This window comes from Penicillium verhagenii (assembly GCF_028828195.1).
Source record: "Penicillium verhagenii strain IBT 33310 chromosome Unknown utg000005l_segment0_segment0, whole genome shotgun sequence".
NCBI lineage: Eukaryota > Fungi > Ascomycota > Eurotiomycetes > Eurotiales > Aspergillaceae > Penicillium > Penicillium verhagenii.
The window spans coordinates 1,587,206-1,611,776 of record NW_026643169.1 but is presented as its reverse complement, the minus strand read 5'-3'; the positions used below and the strand labels follow the sequence as shown (position 1 = coordinate 1,611,776).

Sequence of the window (24,571 nt, the reverse complement as noted above, 5' to 3'; positions counted from 1 at the left end):
GGAGAAAATGGTCGAAATCCGATGCTAAATGGAGCACAAAAAAATGGAAAATAAGAACCGAGATGGCAAGGGCCAAGTCGAAGGTCATCGCTATATGGAACCGAAGATAAAATCACTACTTGGAGCCCTGGAGGAACTTGGGCCAATTCTCAGGATGAGGGATCTGCACACGGCCAATGTTCGGTTCCAAGTCAAGGATAAGCTTCAGAGCGTTCCTTGATCGGAGGTAGGGAAGAGGCGCCTTAGCACCAGGCATTCCGACGCCGGGTTCCACAGTTCCAGTGGGACCCTCCTCCTCATGGGAGCCAGGCAGGGGGAAGTTCTTCTGCAGAACCTCATAAGCGGCGAGGGTGAAACCGAATTGAGGCGATGAACGCATGATACGAGCGGGACCACCCTTGAAGAAGGCCTTTAGGCCCTCCTCCTTCCACACCGTTGTGGCGCAGTGACGCAGACTGGTATACTTGGTCTCGCCCTTGCGAGCCTCCACTTGCAAACGAGTCTTGATCACATCGCAAGGAGTGGTCAGGTAAGCAGCAGGCATACCAGCAATAGCACCGGCAGTCAGGAGCTGGATCACGCCAAGTTTGTTGGTGGCAGTTTCGCCGAACATGTCAGACTTCAAGTGTGCGTATGTGGGGAAGTAGATGGCCGAGAATGGGACTAATGCCTCATTAGATCATTATCAAAAAGATCAATCGATAGGTATGGGGAGTAATATCTTACCATCACGGAGGAGACAGGCGCTGGCTCCCTTGTACAATCCCATCAGACCCAGGTTCTTCACGATCCATAGAGCTGATCGGCGAGGAACACCCTCAACGTTCTTAGCAACCTCACCCTGCACCTGCAGGCGAATCTTAACAATTTCCAAAGGGTTTGTGAAAACCTAGCAAAGGGACAAATGACAATTAGTACTGAAAAAAAAAGTCAATATGAGTATCCCGATTCTTTAACTTACCACTTGACAAGCACCAGCAGTACCACCGGCCAGAACCTCATGGGGAGTCCAAAGCTTACCGGTGTCCTTGTCGGCAAGGGCACCACGGACCAAGTCGTTGACAGTAAGTTTGATGGCCTTCTCCGGTGCCACACCAATCAGCTGTGGGATGACACCAGAGTACAGACCGGTGAAACCCTCGTTGCGGATAACCTTTCTAAAGCAGTCCAGGGAGTTATTGTAAAGACGCTCACCGGGGCGAGTGGATCGCTGGTTCTGCAGACGGGTCTTGACCAGATCGATGGGGTACACCATGAAAGCACCAAAGGCACCAGCAATGCTGCCAAGAGCGAAGTGGTGTGCTGATTCCAACATGCTGTGGAGGAAAGATGTGGTCTTCTCGGCCGCAGCCCCGACAGCTTGACCGGCAACCGCCATGGGAAGGCGCCATGATGCATCAATCACCTTGGCGAAATCCTTTTGGGCAAGGCGCCCAGAGGGCGCATCCAAGCCAGCGAAATGGAACAGAATATCAGCCTCCATGGGGGTGAAAAGGGAGAAACGGGTGACGCGAGCGGCCTCATTGAGGAAATCAGCGCGAGAGATTCTGCCGTCGGTACTCTTCTTGGTAGCCTCTCGGACCACCATGTCGATCATATCCATCTCGCGCATCACGTTCTGGAAGGCACGGACGGTAGCGTAGGAGATCTTGGTGCCGGTGGAGATGTTGCAGAGGGAAGGCAGGTGTTCAAGCACATGATCGGACAACTTGTGCTTTGAGGTCTCGAGAATGATGCGCTGGAAGTCTTCGGGCTCGATGTAGCCATCTCCATCCTTGTCAAAAATGTGGAAGGCTTGGCGAATGCGCTCGCCCTGAAGTCCGCGCAACATTTGGGAGAACTGGTGGTAGTTCATGTCATGGCGCGTCTTGGTGCGACCGGTATACAGCGAAGCCCATTCAGAGTTCCAATCAAAGGGAATGCTCTCGGCGGTCTTGGTGAGGTTGTAAAGGCCCTGGACGGTATCGAACTTGACAGTGCCAGATCCATCGAGGTCAAATAAACGGAAAGCGATCTCGTATTCGGCATCAGGTCTGGTAAGGAGGTTCTCGAAGGTAGCCCAGTCGGACAGGGAGAGCTTGCCGTGTCGGCGTCGGTCTGCGACCTGGAACAGGATACCGTACTGATCGCGCTTGATCTTGTGCTGTCAATTGGCAAAACAAAAAGGTTAGGGACATGTTCTCTTTTATAGCCTCTCGTAGTTTCTTTGCTAACTAGTTAGAATTCGGATTTTGGCATACGTAGTCTTCCTGTTTGGGGGCAACAGCATTGATGAAGTCTTCTTCAGTCATGAATGGCTCCCCATTTTCATCCTTCTGTGCATGACGCAGGAAATTGGATCGGGCTTGGTGCGACAGCTGAGGTTCCTCTGTGCTGCCGACCAATCTCTCCTTGACGGTTTCTTTGACGCTCATTATGACACAGAGCAAAACAGAATGATAAAGATTATAGGACACGCGCGCACCACACAACACTTGAGAGGGAAGGAGGTTGAAGGGGGGGGGCGGTGGAAAGTGGAGAAGGGAGTCAAAAGAGGAATGAGCTAACGTTGACCGGGGCAAGATAATTGTAATGCTTTTGCCGAGAAGTTCTCTTAGTACTTTTCGACCTTGTACCTGTCTATAGATGAAAATTGCATGCAAAATTTTCTTTTTTAGGTTTTGATCTTTGCATTGATTGGATTTCCACTGTTGTTCAGTTTATGTATCTGAATTCTACTTTTAGGTCATTTTTGGCCACGCGAGGGTTATGTTTTTTTTTTTTTTTTCACCGCCAAACCCCAAATCACGGGTATTTAGATTGTATATGTTTTGTATACTCAAGGTTAATTGCACCATTTCTTATGTATACGAATTACGCGATTTACCCGCAATCGGCTTTGGAGCCGAAATCCTTGTACGGAGTCACATATTACGTCAATGGCAATTATGAGTCTTCACATGGAATTTATACAAGTCGAGAAAAATTATACCAATTCACCCCTTAGAGCCTATTTCTTATAAATACCAACATGAGATTTTTTTTTTCCAACAAAATATTTTCATTGTTTATTTTTTTTATAAGGGACTTGACAGGATTTGCCACCATAGAGATCCAATGACGATCTGGAAATCGAGCAAGAAAAAAAATCTGTAGCCCCAGGTGATCACCGGGGATCAGCCATCCCGATCCCGAAAGGACAGGGGTGAAACCGGGGCAGGCTTACTCGGTGAAGTACGGAGTAACAAAAGCTGTGCGGAGTTGGAAACTGGAGAACAGAATTGGAGACACCTCTGATTGGTCAACTTCCCCTCTCCCAACTTCCATCTCGGCTTAACTCCGTGATCAAAGCTTCTCCGCAGCTCTCCTCACACCAGTCTAGACTCTAGACCGCTATAGTCTACACTGCTCTACAGAATATCTGTAAGAACAAGGGAAATAATGGGGAATGATGGGGAATAAAAATCAAAGATAAAAAAAAACCCAGTGTAGCTATAAGTTTCAGGTACAAAACCACATTAGGAGAAGACAGCAGTGCTGAACGCCTAAACCTGCCTATTAGGGTGGTCTTGCTTTCTTCCCGTGCGCATCATGGCAGATTATCCCCGGAGGACATTACATAGACACCCTAGCTCACGTGCTCTCGGGTTTCACCAGATAACCAACATTGCCCAGTTGAAGCGGAACTCTTTTATCGCGGCTAGCAATTGATTCAGCCATGGCTCCAAACTTCACTCAGGAAGATGTCATTCTGGCCATATTGACTTATATACAACATACTACACATAGTCAAAGAATTGACGAGGAATTATTACTCGTATACGGCATTTTGCACAGTAGAAATACTAGGTACATCCACGGATAGATTGTATTCCGAGCTGGAATCGAGGAAGGTTAGAAGCCAGTGGACCATTACAACACCTGGTGGTTATATCGGTCGCATAATAGACGGAGGCTGCTAGCTGCTCAGTGAAACGTGCCGAATCCATGAAACGCTTAGCGCCTATGATCACCTGATACTGAGGCTCAGCCCATGCAGGCTGATATGAAGATCAGAAGGCTACCTGGAGCCAACGAGATTGGTATCAACTACCTTCAGTCGCTTGCCAAGATAAGCGCCGAAGCAACCACAAGAACTGTAATGGCACTCCTCCTCTCAAGATAGTTGACTACTCAAAGTTCCAGCATTCCGCCCTAACTCTGCGGCGCCAAAAATGAAGAGAGTTCTAGCACTCGGAACTCTACATAACGCTCAGAACGAATGATCTTCGTGCATATGAAACGAAGATTATACATACCTAGCTCCCGTTCGAAGCGCTTGGGAAGGCTGCTTGGGACTCCGACTTATTCCTATGCTCTGATTGAAAGGTATAAGAGGAAAGACCTTGTTCTTTTCTTGGGCAATTATACTCAAGACAGCTCATGCCCATATTTTTATTTTCCCCTCTCTATCTAAACAAAAAAGGGATCTCACAACGTCATGGCCACCAGAACTATTTACCTCGTCTGTTATCGCAATAGTTCATCTCAACGAGCGCTCTTTGCAATTTTTGTTCCATCGGCAGCAGACCCCTTCGAAGGGACTCTGATCCACGCTGTCGGTGCACCCATGGTGGGCTACGTCCTCGAATTCAAACGGAACTACTCTCCTGTTCTTACTCACCGGCGCCATGAGATTTTCCCGATTGGCCAAGTTGACCCGTCTAATATCGTTGACTCCGTGGACGAAGCGGAGACAAAAGACTCAACTCCCAGAGGCAACATTGAAATTGCTGCGTCTCAGGTCCCGACTCCTGGGATCAATCAGAACTTCATGGCACCTGTCAATGATGTAAGATCCTGAGTCTGACTTTTATTTGTTTATTTATTTTTCCGTACTTATTGTTTATCTTGCGTCAGACCACCAATAAGCGATGTCAGGAATGGACCATGGACTTCGTCCGCCATTTAGTCTTCAAATGTCTCATTGCAGCGGAAGCTATTCAGATTGTTCAATCTAAACGTGATCCCCCAAGCCATGGAATCGGTCTTCAGGCCGCCGGAAAACGTTGACTTCATCCAGAGTTGGCTTTAAGTATATTTAGTTGACGGAGGACGGCTGTGGCGAAGAAGTTAGATGCAGTATGGCACAGACATTCTTTTGTTGCATATTCCTTTGATTATCTACGGTCATAGCTCCTATCAGTGAGCAGCATTCATCCCAGGTAAAAGTGGTTCATACCGAGCCCATTGCCATGGTGTACTCTATGAAGACCTCAAATTCTCGCAAGCGTGGGCTTAGAAAGTTGTCGATCCAGTCCCGTCGCCATTCGTCCTCATACCAACAAGTGTAAAGTGCCTTACAATACTCCCAGTAGTCTGGATACCATCCCGCTTGTTCCCAGTCCACGATAGCAAGAATTCGAGCTGGTTTGCTGGAAGAGATAATGATGTTTCCTCGGTGGAGGTCGCCATGGGTAAATTTAATGACTCCATCATCCGGTAACAAATACCTGTAGGGGTTTTTGTATTTCTTCGAAGTAGGAAGCCATGATTGTGGTAATTCGGAAAACCAGTCGTTGAAATCCTTGATAGTGAAGAAAGGCCCAGCTTTCGGGAATGATTGAAAAACATAATCTAGGAGGTGTTGGTGTTTTAGGGAACCTGTAAAGATGATTAGATATAAATAACATCCTTCTTATTTTGACCAGGGCGTACCAATATACTGATCGGAAGAATCTTGTTCAAGTCGGCGTAGACAGCTGACTATCCGACATAACTCATCACAGAGTAAGCTTTTATCCTGGCTATTAAGCTCATTCCAGCCATCCTGTAGCGTCTGTCCTTGAATAAGCTCCATATAGAGGAATACATGGTTCTTCTCGTCGACTCGCCACCCATAAATTTCGGGTACTGGTATTTCGTCACCAAAGGTCCGTTTGATCATCCAAAGGCATTGCGCTTCTGCGATCGTGACATGAGGGCCAAACTTGACGAAGACTTTGGACTCTTCAAAGATAACAAACTGTGGCTGTGCGTTCGTGTGAATGTCTTTTGACAAAGCTCTCACTTGTGCTGGTGTCGGAAGGCTTTTGCTGGGCTCTTTGAAGAAGGAAGAGTCGAGAATGTCCATCTCTCGTATCGACTCATCGGGAAGATTTTCTGTAAATAGAGAGAACTTTGTCATTTTGGCTTGGTTAGCTTCCTTAAGGGCTGCTGAATGATATGTGAGCGACTTAAATGAGGTTAGTACTCATTGGAAGGGGAAACAAAGGAAACAAAGCTGATGGGACCCTCTCAGATCAGCTCGGTATAGTTGGCTTATGTCAGCACATCATGACTTCGGCGGAACCATCTTCTGCCGGAGAAGGGCATAAGTTGTGGATTGACAATCCCCCGTCGGCGGCGACGAGGATGGAATCGATGATAGCACAGCTACTTTTGGTCTTCAAACGACATGTTTTCCATTTCCCATAAGATTCTGATCTTAGTTCCGGGTGGTTTGGAAATAGCGTGTTCTATTATCGGTAGTACATCTTCCCACTGCTTTTATTACATGTACACACTCTGCAAGCAAGGGGACCTGTATTCTCATTGTACTGCTGTTCAGAGAGCGTCCCAAGATATCAGGGGTTCAATGTACAGATTCTACGTCAAAAAGCGGCTTGATTTTATTCTTGGGCCGTTTACTCATACATCCATCATAGGCTGAATTGAAACGTCACGCTTGCCATTGTTTATCTAAAACCATATCACAATATTACAGATTGCATCACACACGCCTGTCACATTGGGTGCTAAAGTTGAATATGAGACCAGCTGGATGAGAAGGTTTGATTGGTTTAGGCGATAGAAACGGAGGGTAAGGTTGGAACTAATGTGTGATGGGAAGAGGTGATAGTGCCTCCGAGTGCATGGTGTGGGCGCTTACAGAAGGATTTGCTATTGGCCCCAAGTGGCCCCAAGTGGCCCCTGGTCCTGAACTCCCCAACTCCCCAACTCCCCTCCAAGCGATAGTTATATAGCCGCCCATTTCCCCCCACTCCAGATGTTTTCTTCTTGCATCCCCCGTGTTTGAGATTTTCTATTTTCTGTGCTTCTATTTTCGTCAAGCGCTTCGTTTTGGCTGGTCCATACGAACCTTTTTTTATTGATCTTTTTTTATACATTGTATCCTCGTTGACTCTACGTCCAAAAATAATTATTTCTCTATCACATTCCCTCTCGGTGCCTTTGTTGATCAAAGCTACCTTGTGCAAGCAAACTACGATATACCATCATCTATTCTTTTCAATTTTCAAGAAAGATCTCTCTGCCACAATGTATGCTGCTCGCGCCGCCACCCGACCCAAGTTGGGACTCAACATCTCTGCTGCGCAGACTGCTCCTCGGCCAACACTGTCGCTCAAGTCCCCAGTCACTATTCCTCGAACTCCTCTCACCCCAGTAGCTACGGCGAGCCCGACAAGCCAAAGATTCTCGACCCTCCAGGTACCGACATATGGCTATACCAACTCATGCTCCTCCAAGAGCATTCTCAAGAAGCAGCAGTCGGCACGCTCAGGGGCTGTCGAAAAGCGCATTCAATTCAAGGGTACACCAACAGTCTACTGTGTGACACCCATTGAGAACCCCGATGAGTACTACGGCACACATACGAAGATCTCTCGAGAAGAAAGACGATGGTCTGTTCGCGAGTGATTTGATTCCTGGATTTTGAAATCACTCCGGTGATATTGGCTGAGACATAGCAAACCCTGGCAGCTTGAAGTTCAAGACCAAGAGCCTGTTACACTGTCATTGCTGTTCCCTCTGCAATGATAAATGTCTTAGTCTTCCGAGCTTACTAGGGTTTGCTATGACCACGACACAGCATTCCAAGCAGCTCATATGACCTTGTCAGATCCTTCAAAGAATTCTGATTCGGATCTAGTCAAACATAGAGCAAGAATCCAATTGAGCTGGACCCGAGGCACAATGACCAACAAATCAGATCGACAATCCACAAAAACCGAGGCTGCTTGGTACTCTCGTTGTTCGAAGATTGCTATTTACTGCATGAGTGCTGTGTCAAGTTCACCAGAAGATGATGTATCATGTATCGATGTTGGAAGAGATTATTATTTTACGACGTTAATGGGCCTCCGATTGATGACTTTGCAGTTTACCTTTGATTTTTAACTATATTCGGTCATTACTATGGGATATATGCATTTTGGTGTCAAAACACCCAACATAACATTTTCCTTCCGGGTACTCTGTAATTGTAAACCAGGATCCAAAATACCATAATCGCTCTTGTAGACGGAGTATACTTCGTGATGATATACATAGTTGTTTAGGGCCAACTTTGAGGGCTTCCTGGTCCGTGCGGTTCCAACCTTTTTTCTCTCCGTCACCGCCGCATATCTGTTTGCCAACTGCCCAATGTTTTTTTCAATAGCTTCGGTTGCAACTTTGCGCAGGCCAGCAACAGGCGCATCGCGCGCTCTTTTGAGGAACCGACGAGGCCTGCTAACCCTCGCAATTGAAACATCCTGGTGAGCTCCAACCCGAATTCAGCCGCGCGGTTTCTCAATCTAACCAGACAACTCTACGATAGTGACGACACATCGGTGGCGATTGTCGAGAAGCAGAACCAAAGCTCATTTGCCAGCAATTCCAAAATCCACTTCCTTGAAAATATCACTTGCGATTCGCGAGCCCATCGCGGTATTCATCCGATCCTTGCGCTCGAATCCCATCAAGAGAACCTAGCGAATCTCGTCGATAAAGCCCTCAGGCATCTGCCGGCCTCAAAGGATGGAGATAAATCGATAAACCTAGCGGATGGCTCCAGTCGCCAGCGACCGGATTTCATCTCCGCAACTCGGGGACCTGGAATGCGCTCCAACCTGTCAGTCGGCCTCGACACTGGAAAAGCTCTCTCGGTTGCTTGGCAAATCCCCCTGGTCGGAGTTCACCATATGCAAGCACACTTGTTGACCCCCCGGCTGGTGTCATGCTTGGACAAAGGCAGTGATGTGGAGGCATCTAGAACTGTGGGACCCCATTTCCCATTCCTGTCTATTCTTGTATCGGGCGGTCACTCAATTCTAGTGCACTCCAAATCTTTAATAGATCACACTATCATGGCTTCTAGTGATGATATCGCAATAGGTGAAACTTTGGACAAAGCGGCTCGTGAGATACTCCCCGAGGCCTTATTACAGGAGGCAAAGAACACCATGTACGGCAAGACTTTGGAACAGTTTGTCTTTCCCAATGGCCCAAAAGATTTTGCAGATTACCGCCCCCCAATGAACCGGGGCGAGGAGGTAATCAAGCGAAAAAGCGCATGGGGATGGAGTGTAACTACGCCATTTGCAAACACACGGGCACTACAACTCAGCTTCTCGTCCATCGCGAGCATGGTGAACAAAATCGTCAAAGATCGGGAAGGTCAATTATCTCATAATGAACGGGTTGACCTCGGAAGAGAGGCAATGCGCGTCAGCTTTGAACACCTTGCATCACGAACTATCATTGCGTTAGAAGCTCTACGGGTGAGAAACCGCGATGAAAACGAGATCAAGACACTCGTTGTTAGTGGTGGCGTTGCTGCAAACAAGTTCCTTATGACTGTGCTGCGCTCATTCTTAGACGTGCGCGGATTCGAGCACATGGAAATTGTTGCGCCCCCTCCTTATCTGTGTACTGACAACGCAGCCATGATTGGGTGGGCAGGGATTGAAATGTTCGAGGCCGGTTGGCGGACGGATCTAAGTTGTCGCGCTCTCCGCAAATGGACCTTGGATCGAGAGGCCGATGATGGAGGAGTGTTAGGGCCTGGTGGGTGGATTATGGATGGAACCGCTCTTTGAGCTTGTATATTCAGCGATACCCTTCAAATATTGTAAAATAGTTGTATATAATATGTGTAAAATAAACCCTCTACTTGTGAACAAGCACTGGTTGATACCATCTACTAGTACATAAAATGCCTCACCTCTATATTACATATGGGCATTGCCTTACAGTTGACAGCAGACCTGGTGTATCTCAAAAAACCGATGACGCCGATGCAATGTTACAGTACATTAACTGCAAACGTCCTTTCAATCCGAGTCCTCCCACACCCAGAAACCGCCATAGTAGGGTATCGATGATGCGCCGCTCTAATCCGTGCAAATGAACCAGACCCATAACCGGTGCTCTGTGTAGTAACAGACATCAAAAACAGAAGAAAGAAAAAAGCAAGCCCAGCTTCATTAAATCAGCCTCCCACGGGAGGGCCAACACCCTTCTGCAAGGATGCAACTTGCTTCCGTAACTCGATGAAGAAGTCCTTCCCATTTGCCATCGTGTTCGCTGGATATGTCAGTAATCATCTCCAAAGACCACATGATGTTGAAGGAGTGGTAAGCATACATTTAGCACCCCAGGGACCGCCCGATCGCTGGTTATTTGTGTCTTTGCCAGTCGGCTTATAGAATGTCGGCTTGGTTTCTGTAATGACATATTCATTAGCGCCAAATACGATTGGGTGGAAGGTTGGAAACTCGTAGTAAATACTAACCTGTAGGACCTAATAAGAGAATCAAAACTCGCTGGTCAGCCTCCATATTGTATAGACATGAATTCTCCCTGCCTTACCTCTCTTCAAAATATTTTTAGCTTCGGCAGCATTGAAGCCCCGGACGGAGACATGCAGGTCCTGCGCTGGACCAGAGCCACCCCAGGCATTATTTCCACTCTGAGAAGCGTTTTGTTGGGGACCACCTTGGGCACCAGCTTGAGCACCTTGTCCACCCTGTCCACCAGCTGCACGATCACGGTTTCCATTGCCAGAGTGGCGTTGCGACGACTGGCGACTAGGTCCGCGCCATCTAAGTTCAACTGGCGTTAGCGGACACTTAGAAGTGGCATATAAAGAAGGCGACACGATAGTACCTATTTTCACCAGAGCCGCTCATATTTGAAAACTAATACAGATCACCGTGAAGTTGTTGATTTTGGTGTTCCAGGAGGAATCTATGCGGGGAAAGCTGCGCACGGAGCTGTGGCCAGAGTGAAGATCGACACCTGAGGCGACCAACTCGTCTCCGCCTTGAACCAAGATAACCTTGGAAGAAAGGTCACTCTGTCTGCCATACACTCATGTTTGTTTACCCCGGATTCTTTGGACTTGTACGATTTTTGATATCCCATTTCTTTTAATTGTTCCCCTTATCCTTCACCTCTTGGCTGTGTACGACATCTAGCTCCCCCTCCCCTGAACGCGACCTGACGTGTCGGTTGTTAATCGCCCCAAACCCTCCGCCGATCAACACACACGGGAGGTGCCCCAACCATGGCGCCCATGTCCAGACCCTCTCTTTCAGGCAGGCCCTCACGGTCCACCCCCAAATCTTCCATGAAAGCTTCGCGCAGAATTGTGGAGTCACCTGAAGAATCTTCTGTGAGGAGGCGCAGGTATGTGCCCGGCGGCCCTGGGGGAGGTGGACGGTTCATCGACATGAATGGCAATGAAGTCGAAGAATTCGAAGAGATGAGTCCCCCAAAGAGGAATAATGGCACCCCGAGACGAAACTCCACAAGCGCACGAGGTCGCCCCCCGCGCGACAATCATTTACACCATGCCCCACCGCCCATTGTACCAACAACACCGCCATCTGTGACGCGTCCGCGACGAGACAAGAGCCAAAATCGCGGTCGCTTTACCTCATCAACAGCCGCCGCTCTCGCCTTACAACAGGGCGATGGATACAAACCACGAGAGGAGCGGGGTTGGGAGGAGTTTCATCCAGACTTAGACATTGATGGCAGACTTGCTGTTTTTACGGCAGAGGAGGTGGACACGGTTGATCCTGTTGCCAACCAGCGGACTTTGGAGGCACTGGCCGGTGCCTGGGGCCTTGATGGCTCGGGCTCACCCATGCTCCTCTCGCCCGATATGCCGTCACCCGTTCCATTTAAGCGCAGACCGGGGCGCCCCCCACGTCGCCCAGAAGCGATACTCAATGCTTTGCTTGCGCAACAGGGACCGAAGGTGATCCCGCCCCCAGGACCCAATCCTCGAGAAAAACTCACCCTGCCGAAGCCGTCTTTCCGATTGCAAGACCCTTTCACCTTTTATGAGAAGAAGGGCGTTGGCCAACAGAACTACGTTGATCGAACAATGGCCAATGTCGGATATCAAGAAAGCGACCTCTTTCTCCGCCACGACCGACGTTTCATTCGCATGACAGAAGGCGCGCAAGAAGATGATATGGATATCATTCAACCGGCTGTGTCAGAGGGCGATGTTAATGCCACAAGTGGAAGAGTGGAGTACGATATGGATGAACAGGATGAGAAATGGTTGGACGATCATAACTCTAAGCGTAGAGATGACCAGCTCGAGCCCATCAAGCCTGCCATATTCGAAATCACTATGACCAAGATCGAAAAGGAATGGCATGCGCTTGAGAAGAGGATTCCCAAACCGAATCCCAAACCTCCACAAACCCAACGTCCTCGTTCCAGCTCTGCCGCTGCGGTCAATGGAGAGACTGCGGGACCCGGAGAAGAACAGGATAGCAAGTGTGCCATCTGTGATGATGGTGACTGTGAAAATTCCAATGCGATTGTCTTCTGCGATGGCTGTGACCTGGCGGTCCATCAAGAATGCTATGGTGTTCCCTTCATCCCCGAAGGTCAGTGGCTTTGCCGGAAATGCCAGTTACTTGGGCGAGGCACTACCAACTGTATTTTCTGCCCCAACACCGAGGGTGCATTTAAACAAACCACTTCCTCAAAATGGGCCCATTTGCTGTGTTCCATTTGGATTCCCGAGGTTTCAATCGGAAATCCGTCGCTCATGGAACCTATCACAGATGTTGAAAAGGTACCACGCAGTCGGTGGAAGTTGATGTGTTACATTTGCAAACAGAAAATGGGTGCTTCGATTCAGTGCAGTAACAAGAGTTGCTTCGTTGCATTTCATGTTTCGTGTGCACGCCGAGCACAACTGTACCTGAAGATGAAGATTGGCCACGGATTGATGGATTCCCATCTTCTCAAGGCATTTTGCGATAAGCATGTGCCGCCAGACTGGCGCTTGGAACATGGCACTGATGCTGCTACGGCCGATGCGATTGAATACTACCGCAATACCATGGATGGTAAACGGTGGGGAGACAGTCAAGCTGCGGCGCTCTCTATGGGACCCACGCTTACTGATGATGTGGAAGGAGAAATTACACACACACCTCGTCTTACCTTGACAGTTAGCGGTAATAAGCGCAAACGTGTACCCAGAACGATTTGGAAACTACCTTCCGGGGCTCCCGTCATCCCACAAGTTGTTCTGACTTCTGTCGTGGCATGCCTTGGCAGGTTTACGGTTCGTGGTCGGAAGCAGTTTGCAGAAGAAGCGTGTAAGTACTGGACACTTAAACGCGAAGCACGTCGTGGAGCTGCCCTGCTCAAGAGACTCCAACTCCAACTCGAGACCTTCTCTTCTATGGAGATGACACGACGGGACTACGTAGCGATGGGTGTTACTGGCCACAAACGGTTGCAGCGTCGCATGGAGTTTGGCGAACGACTTTACAGAGACCTTGATAATCTCAGAATGCTATGCGATGAGGTGAAGAAACGTGAGAGGGAGAAACTGAAAGACGCCGAGATGCTTCGAAGCATCGTGGATATTGTCTACTTCCCCGTATTCCCGTTGCTGTGGCCAATATTTGAGAAAGCTCAAGTGTAAGTGTTTTCGTTTGGTTTTGCCTTGGAAATTTGTACAGTAAACTAACATGAATACAGATTGGACGGAAAGGGGGTCTTTGCGGCAGGACTGTTATCGATTCGCAAGCGGCTGGAACGGAGATTCTATCCATCTGTAGCATCTTTCTCAGCTGATCTGGCCAGCCTTTTCACCTCAGAGATCGGTGTAGGCCCCGCTGGCGATACTGCAGAGCTTCAGGCGCAGATTAGTGGCCGGGCCCCAGAACTTAGTCTGGAGCAACGAGAAAAGAGAAAGCTGGCTAAACGAATCATCAAATCCATCCAACCACACCTGGAAGATGCGATTCGCAAAGAGAGCGAGTTGAATCGCAAGCCCTACGAAAAGGAGTTGAAGGAGCTGGATGCGATATTTGATCATAGTGTGATGTCTCGCCGAGGCGAATCCTTGGAAATGGAAGGGGACCATGATGTTGATATGGATCAGGCCGATCTCAAGCCTGACGCCATGGAAGGAGTGGAACAAACTATTTCCACTACCCCTACTGAGCCTGTGACTGCCGATGAAGCCGTTTCGACCAAGGAGCTTGAAGCAGAAGATCCTGCTGCAGAGACTACGGCCGTTGAAGAGGTCAAATCAAACATTAACGTTGCCTATCATCGCCACCCAACTCCGATTCTGAGCGAAGAGGATCAGCAACTGCCTCTGGCCCAGGGTGGCATCCAGTGGTACATGGAACCCTTCGATCCTATCGGCACCACCGTCCATGAGGAACGCTGGACTGGCCGAGATGTGATGCGCGGGATGAGTGAGGAGCTAAGCGAACTAGACGAAGACGAGCTCAAAGATTTGGTGGATGACGAGCTGGATCCAACCATTAAGGCACCTGACACGGGGGCAAACTCCCAGAACCTTCGTCGTACTCGTCGTTTGCGTGGTTAGTCGTTAGTGGTTTCTTTTTCTTATTCTTTTAGTTTTACATGTCTCATGAGCGACGGGCGCAGGCAGGAGTTTTTTAGGATCCCACATATTTTACTAGGTATTCAAGCAGCCATAGTTAATCGCTAGGTATGGAAACAATTATGTATTTTTACTATTTTTAAGTCGCAATTATTAGGAATTTCCCTCTCGTAATAGAGAACGTAATAGAGAACGAAACGTTCACTATGCATTTCTTAAAAGAATGTTAGCAAGTATCTATTATATTGACAGAAGCGCTTCGAAATACATGGCAATAAGTACTTCTACACAGGCGCATAGTACAGTATGCCCAGTGCCTTGCAGCATTGCCTAACTTCCCTGTATGCTGCCAGATCTTCTGACGAAGTGCTATTTATTATCCCGTTGCCAGCCCCTTTCTCGATTTTTCTTTCCCACATCTCATATCAACATATCTCAAATTTCGTGAAGTTCCATCTCAGACGTTCTAGACGCGCAACTTTAAAACTTGCACTCGGGGGTGTTGTTCCTTTCCGGAGTCTTAGCGCCCGCTCTCTTATCAGCTCTGATTTCTCATCTCTTTTCCTTCCTCCTTCAACCATCGACCTTTTCCACATCGCTATCATGGCAGACTACGATAACGACAACGGCCGCTACGCTGGTATGTACCTCCAATTAATGATTGATGTTGATCCATTTTAATCAATAATATTGCTGTCCGTGCAGATGAGCCCCGGTATGACCGCGACCGCAGTGCCTCTCCTCGCGATGAGCCCCGTGAAGAGCATCGCTCCGACCGCGACCGCGCTCGTAGCCGTTCTCCCAATGGTCGCTCTGAAGAACGGTATGTTTTTTCTTTTTTAATTTCCCCCTCATTGATGAGATAAACAGTTTCTGATAAGCTCGCAGCCCCCTTCCCATTCGCAAGTCCCTGATGCAGGATGACATGGCTGAGGAGGAAGGAGCTAGCAACACTGGTTCCAACTTGTTCGTCACTGGTATTCACCCCCGCCTGACTGAGTCGGATATCTCGCGTCTTTTTGAGAAATATGGCGACGTGGACAACTGCTCTATTATGCTCGACCCCCACACCAAGGAGTCCCGTGGATTTGGATTCGTGAACATGAGCACTGGTGAGCAGGCCGATGCTGCCAAGGAGGGTCTCCAGGGTGAAGTCATTGAGGGTCGCACCCTCAGCATTGAGAAGGCTCGCCGTGGCCGTCCCCGTACTCCCACCCCTGGCAAGTACTTCGGACCTCCTAAGCGTGGTAAGTGTCACTTCGGTCTGTTTCTTCGTAAATAAAAACTCATCATTCTCTCTAGATGGACGTGGTCCTCCCCGTCGTGGTGAGCGTTATGATGATCGCCGTGGTCCCGGTGGTGGTGGTGGCGGTGGTGGTAACTGGCGCCGTCGCGATGATGATTACTACGGCGGTGGCGGCAGCCGCTATGGCCGTTACGACTCTTACAATGACCGCCGCGATTATGGTGGTGGTGGTGGTGGCCGCGACTATGGCCGTGGTGGTGGTGGTAGCGGTGGTGGCAGCGGTGAATACCGTTCCCGCGACTACGGTGATCGTGACTACCGTCGTGGATCCCGCGATGACTACGGCAGCTACCGTGGTGGCGGTGGTGCTGGTGGCCCTGACCGCTACAATGATCGTTACAGCCGTGATGATCGCCGTGGAGGAGACGACCGCCGTGCTGGTGGCGCTGATGAACCCCGTGGAGCGAGCAGTGGAGGTGGTGGTGCCCCTGCTGGTGCCGGTGGTGCCGGTGGTGCCGGTTACTACGACCGTGATGCCAATCCTCCCAGCTACGATGCTGCCCCTCCTCGCGAGGCTCGCGAACCCTACGCTGGTGGTGGTGGAGGTCGTTCCTACGAGGGCCGCGGTGCCGGTGGTGAGGAGCGTTACGGTAGCAGGTAATGTATCCCCTCAAAACAGCAAGAGATATCGGTCCCTGGTGTCTCCCTTCATGGATGAACGTTCCACTGCCCACCTTTCTTATGTCTCCCCTTATCCTTCCCTTGCTTCCTTTTCCCTTTCTCAGATTGTTTTAATGCGGGATTTGACCGACGGGCTACGGGCGTCGTTGTCTTTTTTGTGTTCTGTTTTTTTTTCTCTTTGTTTTTTTCTCTCTTCACGTCACGTCTTCAAAAAACGATAATCGGAGCGCCATCGGCCTACTGCGACCGACTCGGCAACATTTTCGATTATTCCTATCGTCATCTCTGGATCGCTAGATGATGTGCCTCAAATTTTTATCTGTTCGCGACGCGACTTCGGGAAACTCTAGCGGCAAGGAAGAAGACAATTTTCGCTGTAATTCGGTTATCTCTTGGGACCAGCACTGTCCATCAAAACATTTCGCCTTATGCACACCACTCCAAGTAACGGCCCGGTTGTATTCGACCAATTTTAATCTCGCCTCCTTTTTCTACTTTCACCATTCGCCTTCGTCACGTCTTCGCGCTTGTAGTATTCGCCAAGATCAAAAGTGCTGCAGGGCGAATTAATTTCGATAATGGATTTGAAGAGCTTCAGGGCTACCTGAAAAGGTGAGATACCTTGATTTTTGTTTGTTTTTCAGCCTGTGGTTGGGATGGAAATCCGATGCAGTTGTCCCCCTGTTCCCTTTTGATTTTCATGTTTGTTTTCTTTGTCTTGACTCGGGTTGAGCAAGCATTGATTACTATTGGAATCTCACTGGTCGGATTAGCGCAAGCTACCCTGCCTCCTAGTGGCCTACTTACTCCCCTTTTTCTAGGAACTTCCGTAACCTACTAGTAACATCAAACTATCTACAAGTATTCATATTAAGGCCTTTGTCTGATAACCTGTTTAAAATTATGTACTTTGTAGCTGTTGACTAGTACTGTGTCTTATAGCTATGGGCCAGCCACCGACCCAGGTGGGCTTGAACGTAGACTTGAACGTAGAGATGGATTGAAATTGAACGTTATCTATTTCCTGGGTATCACAAAGTCCATCTTGTTGCTCCATAAATCCAAAGCCTCAATTGCCCCGGCAGTCATTTTGGAGCTGAAAAGAAAGACGTTTCTTTTCTTTTCTTCTTGAAATCTTCTTGAAATCGCATGTACATGGTCCGAAATATCAGCCTTATAACCCAACTGATCCCCGACAGCACCTAAGAACGCCGTTGTAGCCAAACCCAAATGTGTTTGGACTTATTCGTCCTTTTCGACCTCGCCTTCCACCTCGTTGCTCTTCTGGATCAAGAAATCCCCAAGCGCGCGCAACGGGTTCGCGGGTCTAAAGTAGAATGACACCATAGTCAGCACACAAATCCCCAGATTATACCAGCCGTATCTCCACTCACTGCTCTTTCGCAATAACCTTCATCCCTTCCAGCAGATAGGGTACAAGCTTCTCATTCAAGAATTCCCGAGCTGGGGCCCCTCCTGGCCGAACTTGTGAGGCTGAGGCATTGGACACGTCCACCATCGGGGTATTGCCGCCGTCGGGTTCGCCCATGGTGTGGGTATGACTGGATGTGGGTTTTTGCGCTTGTTCTTCGACGGGAGTAGGTGGATGGGATCGATCTGCTGGTATCGCGAGCGGAGGCTGCACCGGGAAAGAAATGAGATATTGAAATAATTGTTTAGATCACTGCAGATTCACAAGGCTCAAGGATCAGGAATAAAAGTTAGGGCACAGGGCAAGGAAAGACAAGGAGCTGCAGTGGTCGTGGGATGTTGCGCAGAGCGGAGCTGTGGATCATTGAGAAGCTCCCGCAAAGTTGCGAGGGTAGATTATTGGAGCTCAATATGGGTTTCACGGAACTTTTCTGTTCTTACCGTCGCATTGGCCATTATATAGCTGTGGCTATCAGCAGGTAACTATTGAAAAGAAGCCTTTCTTTCTTTACATTTCTATCTTATTTCCCCCTCTTCTTTCCACTAATCCAAGTCAGTTGTTAGTTCCATCTTGACATGCAAACAAACCAAACACTCGGGGTTAAAGTGCACCACGTGATCTCGTGTCGTTATCGGGTTTTGTTTCAACGCGGTCGCGAAGAGCCACGAACTTGGCTTTGCTGGAAATTGATCAGAGGGAGTCCCATGGCACCTCGGCGGAATGTCTTTGTTGCATTACTATGAGACGCAGCGCTCTAACAAGCGCAGAAAGACATTCGACAAGAAAGCCGATCCCGATAGCAATGAGAGCGATAGGCCACCACCAAGCCCCAGTCCATCCGCCGTTGCAGTGGATATATCTCAAGTTGACGAGCCTGAACATCCACCCATAAGTAGTCAAACAGAATTGGAATCTTCGTTGCCTGATATCAAGACGGATGAACAGGCAATTGAGGAATACGAGGCATCGCACGCCGCGGATGAGACAGAGCCAGGACTACATGTGAGATTGCGCGATGGCGTCTGGAAGAAGGGAAAAAGTTCCATTTATGTCGATGCTTTCAACTTGGCACTAGAGACGGTGCTGGATGAAGAACCGCATCTCTTTAGTGAATCTGAGATGGAGGTCTTCGCACAGTGGAAGGAGTTGTCCTATGAGTCGCAGTATCTGTATGTCTATGCACTCCAGACGTCTGTCTCTATATTCATATGTTAATGGTATCAGATATGTGCGACTCTTCTTGCGCAAAACATCCGCTTGGCACCGGGTCAATCGACTGGGCTACTATTCGGACATATCCGACTTGTCTGTAGTAGCTGCTGATCTCCAGTCTGATCGAACACTCCCCAAAGTTGAAAACCAGGACCCCTGTAAATTGGATCTTCCAGGCAATTTTCGATTTGCCGATGGGACCCAAGAGATCAAGACCCTGGAAGAGGCTTCCTCTCTTTTATTACTTGATGAATTGAAAATGTTCGCCAAGGAAGCCAAAGTCCAGGGCAAGAACAAGAAAGAGCTGCTGGCAGCTTTGTGTGAGGCCAGTCAGACACAGACTGGCCTGGAATTCAAGAATGAAGCACAATCCAATGAATTTACCAACCGAGAAAGTCATTTCCTACAGAAAATCCTGGATTACACCGGCGAATGCATACGTCTCTCTACTGGACCTCGTACTCTGTTCGAGCGGGTGCATTTGGTCTTCTATAGATCAACCGAATGGTCCGAGAAATCACTAACCACAATAATTCTAGCCAAGATTTCTCGAAGGAACTTCCCCGAATACATTGTATGCCGGTCAAATTCCATTTTCCAATCCCGGGGGGCTCTTCTGGAATTCGAAGCTGCCCTGAGGACCCAATTTGATATTGACAATATCCTGGAATTCAATGGCCCTACGACCACGGAGTCATTACAAAAGATTATAGATCTCGCCAACAAGTTCCATCCTAGATGGCAAGAACTAGCCAAAGAAGAACAGCAGAAGGAAGACTCCATATATGACAGTGGCGAGGGTGCTTATCTGCGCCGCTTCTCTCCCGCATGGGTCTATACACGCATTATACACAAAAGCCTCCAACCACTGGGCCGCTTTAAGGAACACAAACGTGAGCATGAAGTCATCACAGAGCTCTTAGGTCAACGTCTGTTCCACGCTGCTCGGCGCGGTGCCTGGTACCAGCGCAAAGCGTTGTTAGAAGAGCATTACATGTGGGCGCTCATGCCGTCCGAAGACCGAAATGAAGAGAAGCAGCGCAAGTTCTGGAAACGAGCTGCGCTGCGAACGTGTGAGGAAGGATTGGAAGATCCACTCTGCCACATGATATTTCACTATGACCTGCAAAAACGAATAACCAAGCTTGAAAGGGCTCTCAAGGTCGTCAAGCGAGAACAGCACGATTTTGGCCATGTGATGCTGAGCAAGCCGATTGAACGGACGATCGAGGGAATCCGGATCGATCGCGATGAACCTGTGAAGAAGGGGAAGCCTACGATATGGATTGATGGGAGAGAAGGTGGCGAGTGTAGAGTGGAAAGCATGTGTTTGAGCTGGTACCGTGATCATGGCTGGAAAGGATATCATTCTGAAGGAGGGATTGTTCGAACTCTGGTAAGCTGATCTGACCTCTCCAGCAAGAACTCATGCATCATAGCACATATAAAGACAAGATGCAAATGCTGACAGTCTTGCTGAACAGTTTGGAATTCTCTTCTACGATATTCTCTTCACCTACGTCCCCAACGTCTTCCAAACACCATTTCAAACATGTCCACTCGATCTACACACAGATGTCTTCTATCCATCTCGGGCATCGGAGATCAATCACCGACTAGTCGAGATTACAAACGGCGACGCAGAGAACATAATCCGTGAACTTCATACTCGCGAAGCAGCCAGGCAGCCTTGTGCTATCGGAATTGACTGGTCATTCGAACTAGAAGATTTGCTTGAGATCGGGCGGTGTTTTCGGGGTGAAGCACTGGCTACCATCTGTAAAGTTATGGCACAAGAATACCAACAACGCGGCGGTGGTATTCCTGATCTTTTTCTTTGGAATCCGGAGACGAAGACAGTCATGTTTGCGGAGGTTAAGTCAGAGAACGATCGATTAAGTGATACGCAGCGATTGTGGATCCACATTCTTCTTTCTGCTGGTGTTCAAGTTGAGTTGTGCAATGCCGTTGCGAAGGAAGTGAGGACGGACTAAGCGATGCGCCGACGATGCATATATGCTGTTGAATTTGCGTGTAAATGCACATTTGATCGGGGACGGGATCCACTTTCAAGGCTAAAGGCTCAAGTGCCGATTTCAATTGCATAAATTTGAAGATATTATATCTACTACAAATGAGCTACACATGTGCACGAATATACGATCCGTTGACTACAGTCTACGACTTGCCTTTTGGCAAGAAAAACATATCATAAGGCATGAAAGGGGTATAACTCGTAATAGTCTTCTTTTTATCTGGCGTATCTAGCCCATGGAAGTAAAACCCTAGGCACAACCCAGCAATTTTTCATCCACGACCACGATCCTCCAAAACCACAAACCAACACACCGTGAATACGCTTATGCGACAAGGGTGGAGGCGGTGGCGCTCTCGTAACGCCAGGTGGGGGGCAGGACACCGACGGTCTTGTAGTAGCGGGACAGACGGTGGATGCGGGACTCGACCAGAATGAGGCGGAACTTGGAGTCCTTGTCCTTGCGGTTACGCTCAAGGTGCTTGCGGACAGCGACGGCCTGGGGAGATTACATTGATTAGATAAATTCACAGGGGATAATGAATTGTTCCTCTTCTTCTGAGATTTTGACATACCTTCTTGATCAGGAAGTAAAGGTCCTCGGGGAGCTCGGGGGCGAGGCCTGTATTCCAAAAAATCTCTCTGTCAGTCATATTCTTGACCAATCAGAGGCTTAGCTGCTGGTGCATTTCTGCGACCAGAGTTATATAGAAGAAATGAATGGATCATTGCAGGTCATTGTCACTTTTCAAGGCAGAGAAAATTTCGGTTCTTTGCTCTTTCAAGGCCAAATCTCATGCAATTTCACACATCCATTTCATCCAATTGAAGGGCAAAGGGGGTTGGCGCTGGGAATCGTACCGCTGGACTTCAAGATACGGAGGATCTTGTTACCTATTGACGAAAAAAAGGCATTAGCGACCGATCAAAAATCACCTAGGGTTTCGCGAAACCCGTTCGGAACCATCAAGAATCCCATACCAGTAACAATCTTGACCTGGGCAACACCGTGGCTGTCACGGAGGACAACACCGATCTGCGAAGGGGTGGCACCCTTCTTGGCGAGCTTGCAGATGTGGTCGACAATCTGGTCGGGGGTGGTCTTGAGCCAAGCGGGGGCAGTGCGGGAGTAGGGGATGGCGGAGGACGAAATGCCCTTTCCCTTGGAGTGGAGGCGACCCATTGTTGCTGAAGTGTCCGGCGAGGAGAGCTGGTCGGAGGTTGACGAGGTGGATGAGGAAATCGAAGTTGATCGAGTGGAGATAATTTGGAAAGGTTGAACGACGGATGTGTGTGGATCACGTGGCTCGCTTATTTCGCAGGAATTTTCTCCGAACCTCACTTCCGCAACTTCTATTTAAAGCGCCCTGTCCTCCCAGGAACTTTGTATCTGGTTTATGTTTTCCAGACAGGCTGAAGAAGCATGTCTTTATGATGGCAGCTCTCAGTGCCGTCGCCAATATCGTCGCCATTTACAGACAATCCTTTGTCGCCTACAATTCCCAGCTAACAGGTCAGTTTTGCCTCCATTATTCCACTTCAACTCCCACCCCCTTTTATGATGAAACACACATTTTACTATTTTTTCTGGTACCTCTTATGTCAGAGGCGTGTCTTCACGGATACGTCTCGATGATCTAACTGGACTTCTGATTTCTTTCAATATTCTTGAAATGATTACCACACCCATGGAGAAGCTTTCTTACTGACTGCTCTCTAGACAGGAAATCCTTTACGCATTACAATTTTAGTAGCATATTAGAAAACAAAATGAACATTTATTTCAGTTTTACCTCAATTCAACCCATATCTTGTGTCTTCAAGTTGATATATAGTAGTAGTCTATTAAATTCACGGACGCTCTATTCTAGTATACACGATATCTCTGATGTAGCCTCAAACGCCCATTCGTCAGTTTGATACTACCTCAAGGCACCCTATTTACGAAGTCTCTTTGATGTCCGTCGTGTTTCGCTCGTATGCGAGGCGTGGACGATTTCATCTGAGGTTGCCTTGCGTTTCTTCCCAGCGTTCTTAATAACGGGCTTGCTCTCAGGCTCTTCGGCTTTCACTTCTTCAGCTTTCACTTCAACATCTTCATGCTTAGGAACTGTTAAAGCCAACTCTGTAGTGACCTCTGTTTTGATCTCAACCTTTGAGTCATCTTCTTTGACGGCCACTGCCACTTTTGTTGCTGCAAGTCTGTCTGCAAATGACCGCAGATTTGCCGTGAAAAGCACACTTTGCGCCCATCCGGCCTCCTGGCCCCAGAGTTTGCGGAAGTGGTTAGCAACAGCGTCATACGTTGCCTTTGTCAATGACTTATGGGACCCCTTTCCGAAACGGTAATCCCGTTGCGCAATCTGCCATACTGTCGAAGGGATTAGAGACATGGAGAAGTAATCGCATTTATGACCAACTTACCATGAGTATCAACGGGTACAGATTCACCCCATCCCAGACCCATCAAGCAGACACAGTCTGAAACTTTGGGCCCGACACCTTGCAACTCTAGTAAGCTCTCGTGGGCATCTCGGTATCCCTGTCGCCCTTCAGGTTTCATCTCGCCACCTGGCCTTGCCTCAGTACCAAATGCAGGAGACTCGGGGTTAGAAAGTCCATCAAGCCATCCCTTTTCTCGCTCCTGAGACACCATAACAGCCGTCTGATAAAGATACTTAGCTCTGTACCCAAATCCTAAGGTACGGAGATTGCTTTCCACATCCTTCCCAGCTAGTGCCTCGGCTGTTGGGAAGTCGTGATAGGCGCGACCTTCAACTGTAGCAATTAAAGGACCATAGTGAAGACAAAGCTTTTCGACCATCTGTGAAATCCGTGAGATGTTGTTGTTGCTACTGCAGATGAACGACACCAAGGCCTCCCACGCATCTTGGCGTAATATCCGAATCCCGGTAAATTGAGGAGCTTTCTTCTTGAAATTAGGGTCGTCAGAGGACCATTGTGTGTAAAGATCATCCAAATTGTATGAAAGATTGAGGTAATGTTTAATGATGCGGAGGGTGTGATCATCTTTGACGTTGGCTTTGGTGTTCAATTTTGGGCTGGCGGTTGAGAGAGGTAATTTCGATTGGTAGGTGCGGTAGTACAGATAGCTTGAATCTTGCTTTAAAGAGATCAGACTTCCGTAAAGGACGCATCGCCATTCTTCACTTTCAGCAATATTGTACCATCTGTTTAAGGGTCAGCAATTATTGTATTTTTAGAAATAAGGCATTTAATTGCAACAAACCGAAACGATTGGCCGCATCGGAGAGTAGTATTGATACACAATTCTGATAAGCTGACCGGCAGCTTATGCCAATCTGAAAAGGTCATGTT

General features: G+C 48.4%; 12 protein-coding genes across 12 annotated transcripts; 6 read left to right on the top strand and 6 right to left on the bottom strand.

The window, feature by feature from the left end:
- Positions 1-115: 115 nt before the first annotated feature.
- On the bottom strand, positions 116-2,414 carry N7466_004154 (citrin; the record flags this gene model as incomplete). The annotated part of the gene is made up of 4 exons (XM_057163551.1): positions 116-663; positions 727-889; positions 962-2,143; positions 2,241-2,414. The coding sequence occupies 4 exons, from the start codon at positions 2,412-2,414 to the stop codon at positions 116-118; spliced, it is 2,067 nt and encodes a 688-aa protein (XP_057022232.1).
- Positions 2,415-4,459: 2,045 nt separating this feature from the next.
- Positions 4,460-5,031, top strand: N7466_004153 (uncharacterized protein; the record flags this gene model as incomplete). The annotated part of the gene is made up of 2 exons (XM_057163550.1): positions 4,460-4,810; positions 4,879-5,031. 2 exons carry the CDS (start codon positions 4,460-4,462, stop codon positions 5,029-5,031), a joined length of 504 nt encoding a protein of 167 aa, XP_057022231.1.
- Positions 5,032-5,194: 163 nt separating this feature from the next.
- N7466_004152 (uncharacterized protein) lies at positions 5,195-6,145 on the bottom strand (the record flags this gene model as incomplete). Its single annotated transcript, XM_057163549.1, has 2 exons — positions 5,195-5,622; positions 5,677-6,145. The coding sequence occupies 2 exons, from the start codon at positions 6,143-6,145 to the stop codon at positions 5,195-5,197; spliced, it is 897 nt and encodes a 298-aa protein (XP_057022230.1).
- A 1,133-nt stretch (positions 6,146-7,278) lies between these two features.
- Positions 7,279-7,659, top strand: N7466_004151 (uncharacterized protein; the record flags this gene model as incomplete). The annotated part of the gene is made up of 1 exon (XM_057163548.1): positions 7,279-7,659. One exon carries the CDS (start codon positions 7,279-7,281, stop codon positions 7,657-7,659), a length of 381 nt encoding a protein of 126 aa, XP_057022229.1.
- A 726-nt stretch (positions 7,660-8,385) lies between these two features.
- On the top strand, positions 8,386-9,821 carry N7466_004150 (N(6)-L-threonylcarbamoyladenine synthase family protein; the record flags this gene model as incomplete). Its single annotated transcript, XM_057163547.1, has 2 exons — positions 8,386-8,498; positions 8,561-9,821. 2 exons carry the CDS (start codon positions 8,386-8,388, stop codon positions 9,819-9,821), a joined length of 1,374 nt encoding a protein of 457 aa, XP_057022228.1.
- A 392-nt stretch (positions 9,822-10,213) lies between these two features.
- Positions 10,214-10,913, bottom strand: N7466_004149 (uncharacterized protein; the record flags this gene model as incomplete). Its single annotated transcript, XM_057163546.1, has 4 exons — positions 10,214-10,308; positions 10,369-10,446; positions 10,594-10,836; positions 10,901-10,913. The coding sequence occupies 4 exons, from the start codon at positions 10,911-10,913 to the stop codon at positions 10,214-10,216; spliced, it is 429 nt and encodes a 142-aa protein (XP_057022227.1).
- A 377-nt stretch (positions 10,914-11,290) lies between these two features.
- N7466_004148 (putative PHD finger domain protein) lies at positions 11,291-14,608 on the top strand (the record flags this gene model as incomplete). The annotated part of the gene is made up of 2 exons (XM_057163545.1): positions 11,291-13,686; positions 13,747-14,608. 2 exons carry the CDS (start codon positions 11,291-11,293, stop codon positions 14,606-14,608), a joined length of 3,258 nt encoding a protein of 1,085 aa, XP_057022226.1.
- Positions 14,609-15,229: 621 nt separating this feature from the next.
- N7466_004147 (RNA recognition motif domain-containing protein) lies at positions 15,230-16,533 on the top strand (the record flags this gene model as incomplete). Its single annotated transcript, XM_057163544.1, has 4 exons — positions 15,230-15,266; positions 15,332-15,449; positions 15,515-15,873; positions 15,929-16,533. The coding sequence occupies 4 exons, from the start codon at positions 15,230-15,232 to the stop codon at positions 16,531-16,533; spliced, it is 1,119 nt and encodes a 372-aa protein (XP_057022225.1).
- Positions 16,534-17,795: 1,262 nt separating this feature from the next.
- On the bottom strand, positions 17,796-18,102 carry N7466_004146 (DPY30/SDC1 family protein; the record flags this gene model as incomplete). Its single annotated transcript, XM_057163543.1, has 2 exons — positions 17,796-17,880; positions 17,948-18,102. 2 exons carry the CDS (start codon positions 18,100-18,102, stop codon positions 17,796-17,798), a joined length of 240 nt encoding a protein of 79 aa, XP_057022224.1.
- A 603-nt stretch (positions 18,103-18,705) lies between these two features.
- N7466_004145 (fanconi-associated nuclease 1) lies at positions 18,706-21,191 on the top strand (the record flags this gene model as incomplete). The annotated part of the gene is made up of 3 exons (XM_057163542.1): positions 18,706-19,154; positions 19,210-20,593; positions 20,682-21,191. The coding sequence occupies 3 exons, from the start codon at positions 18,706-18,708 to the stop codon at positions 21,189-21,191; spliced, it is 2,343 nt and encodes a 780-aa protein (XP_057022223.1).
- Positions 21,192-21,557: 366 nt separating this feature from the next.
- Positions 21,558-22,415, bottom strand: N7466_004144 (40S ribosomal protein uS15; the record flags this gene model as incomplete). The annotated part of the gene is made up of 4 exons (XM_057163541.1): positions 21,558-21,731; positions 21,808-21,854; positions 22,094-22,126; positions 22,214-22,415. The coding sequence occupies 4 exons, from the start codon at positions 22,413-22,415 to the stop codon at positions 21,558-21,560; spliced, it is 456 nt and encodes a 151-aa protein (XP_057022222.1).
- A 754-nt stretch (positions 22,416-23,169) lies between these two features.
- Positions 23,170-24,568, bottom strand: N7466_004143 (8-oxoguanine glycosylase OGG1; the record flags this gene model as incomplete). Its single annotated transcript, XM_057163540.1, has 3 exons — positions 23,170-23,603; positions 23,657-24,423; positions 24,483-24,568. The coding sequence occupies 3 exons, from the start codon at positions 24,566-24,568 to the stop codon at positions 23,170-23,172; spliced, it is 1,287 nt and encodes a 428-aa protein (XP_057022221.1).
- Between the last annotated feature and the right edge of the window lie 3 nt (positions 24,569-24,571).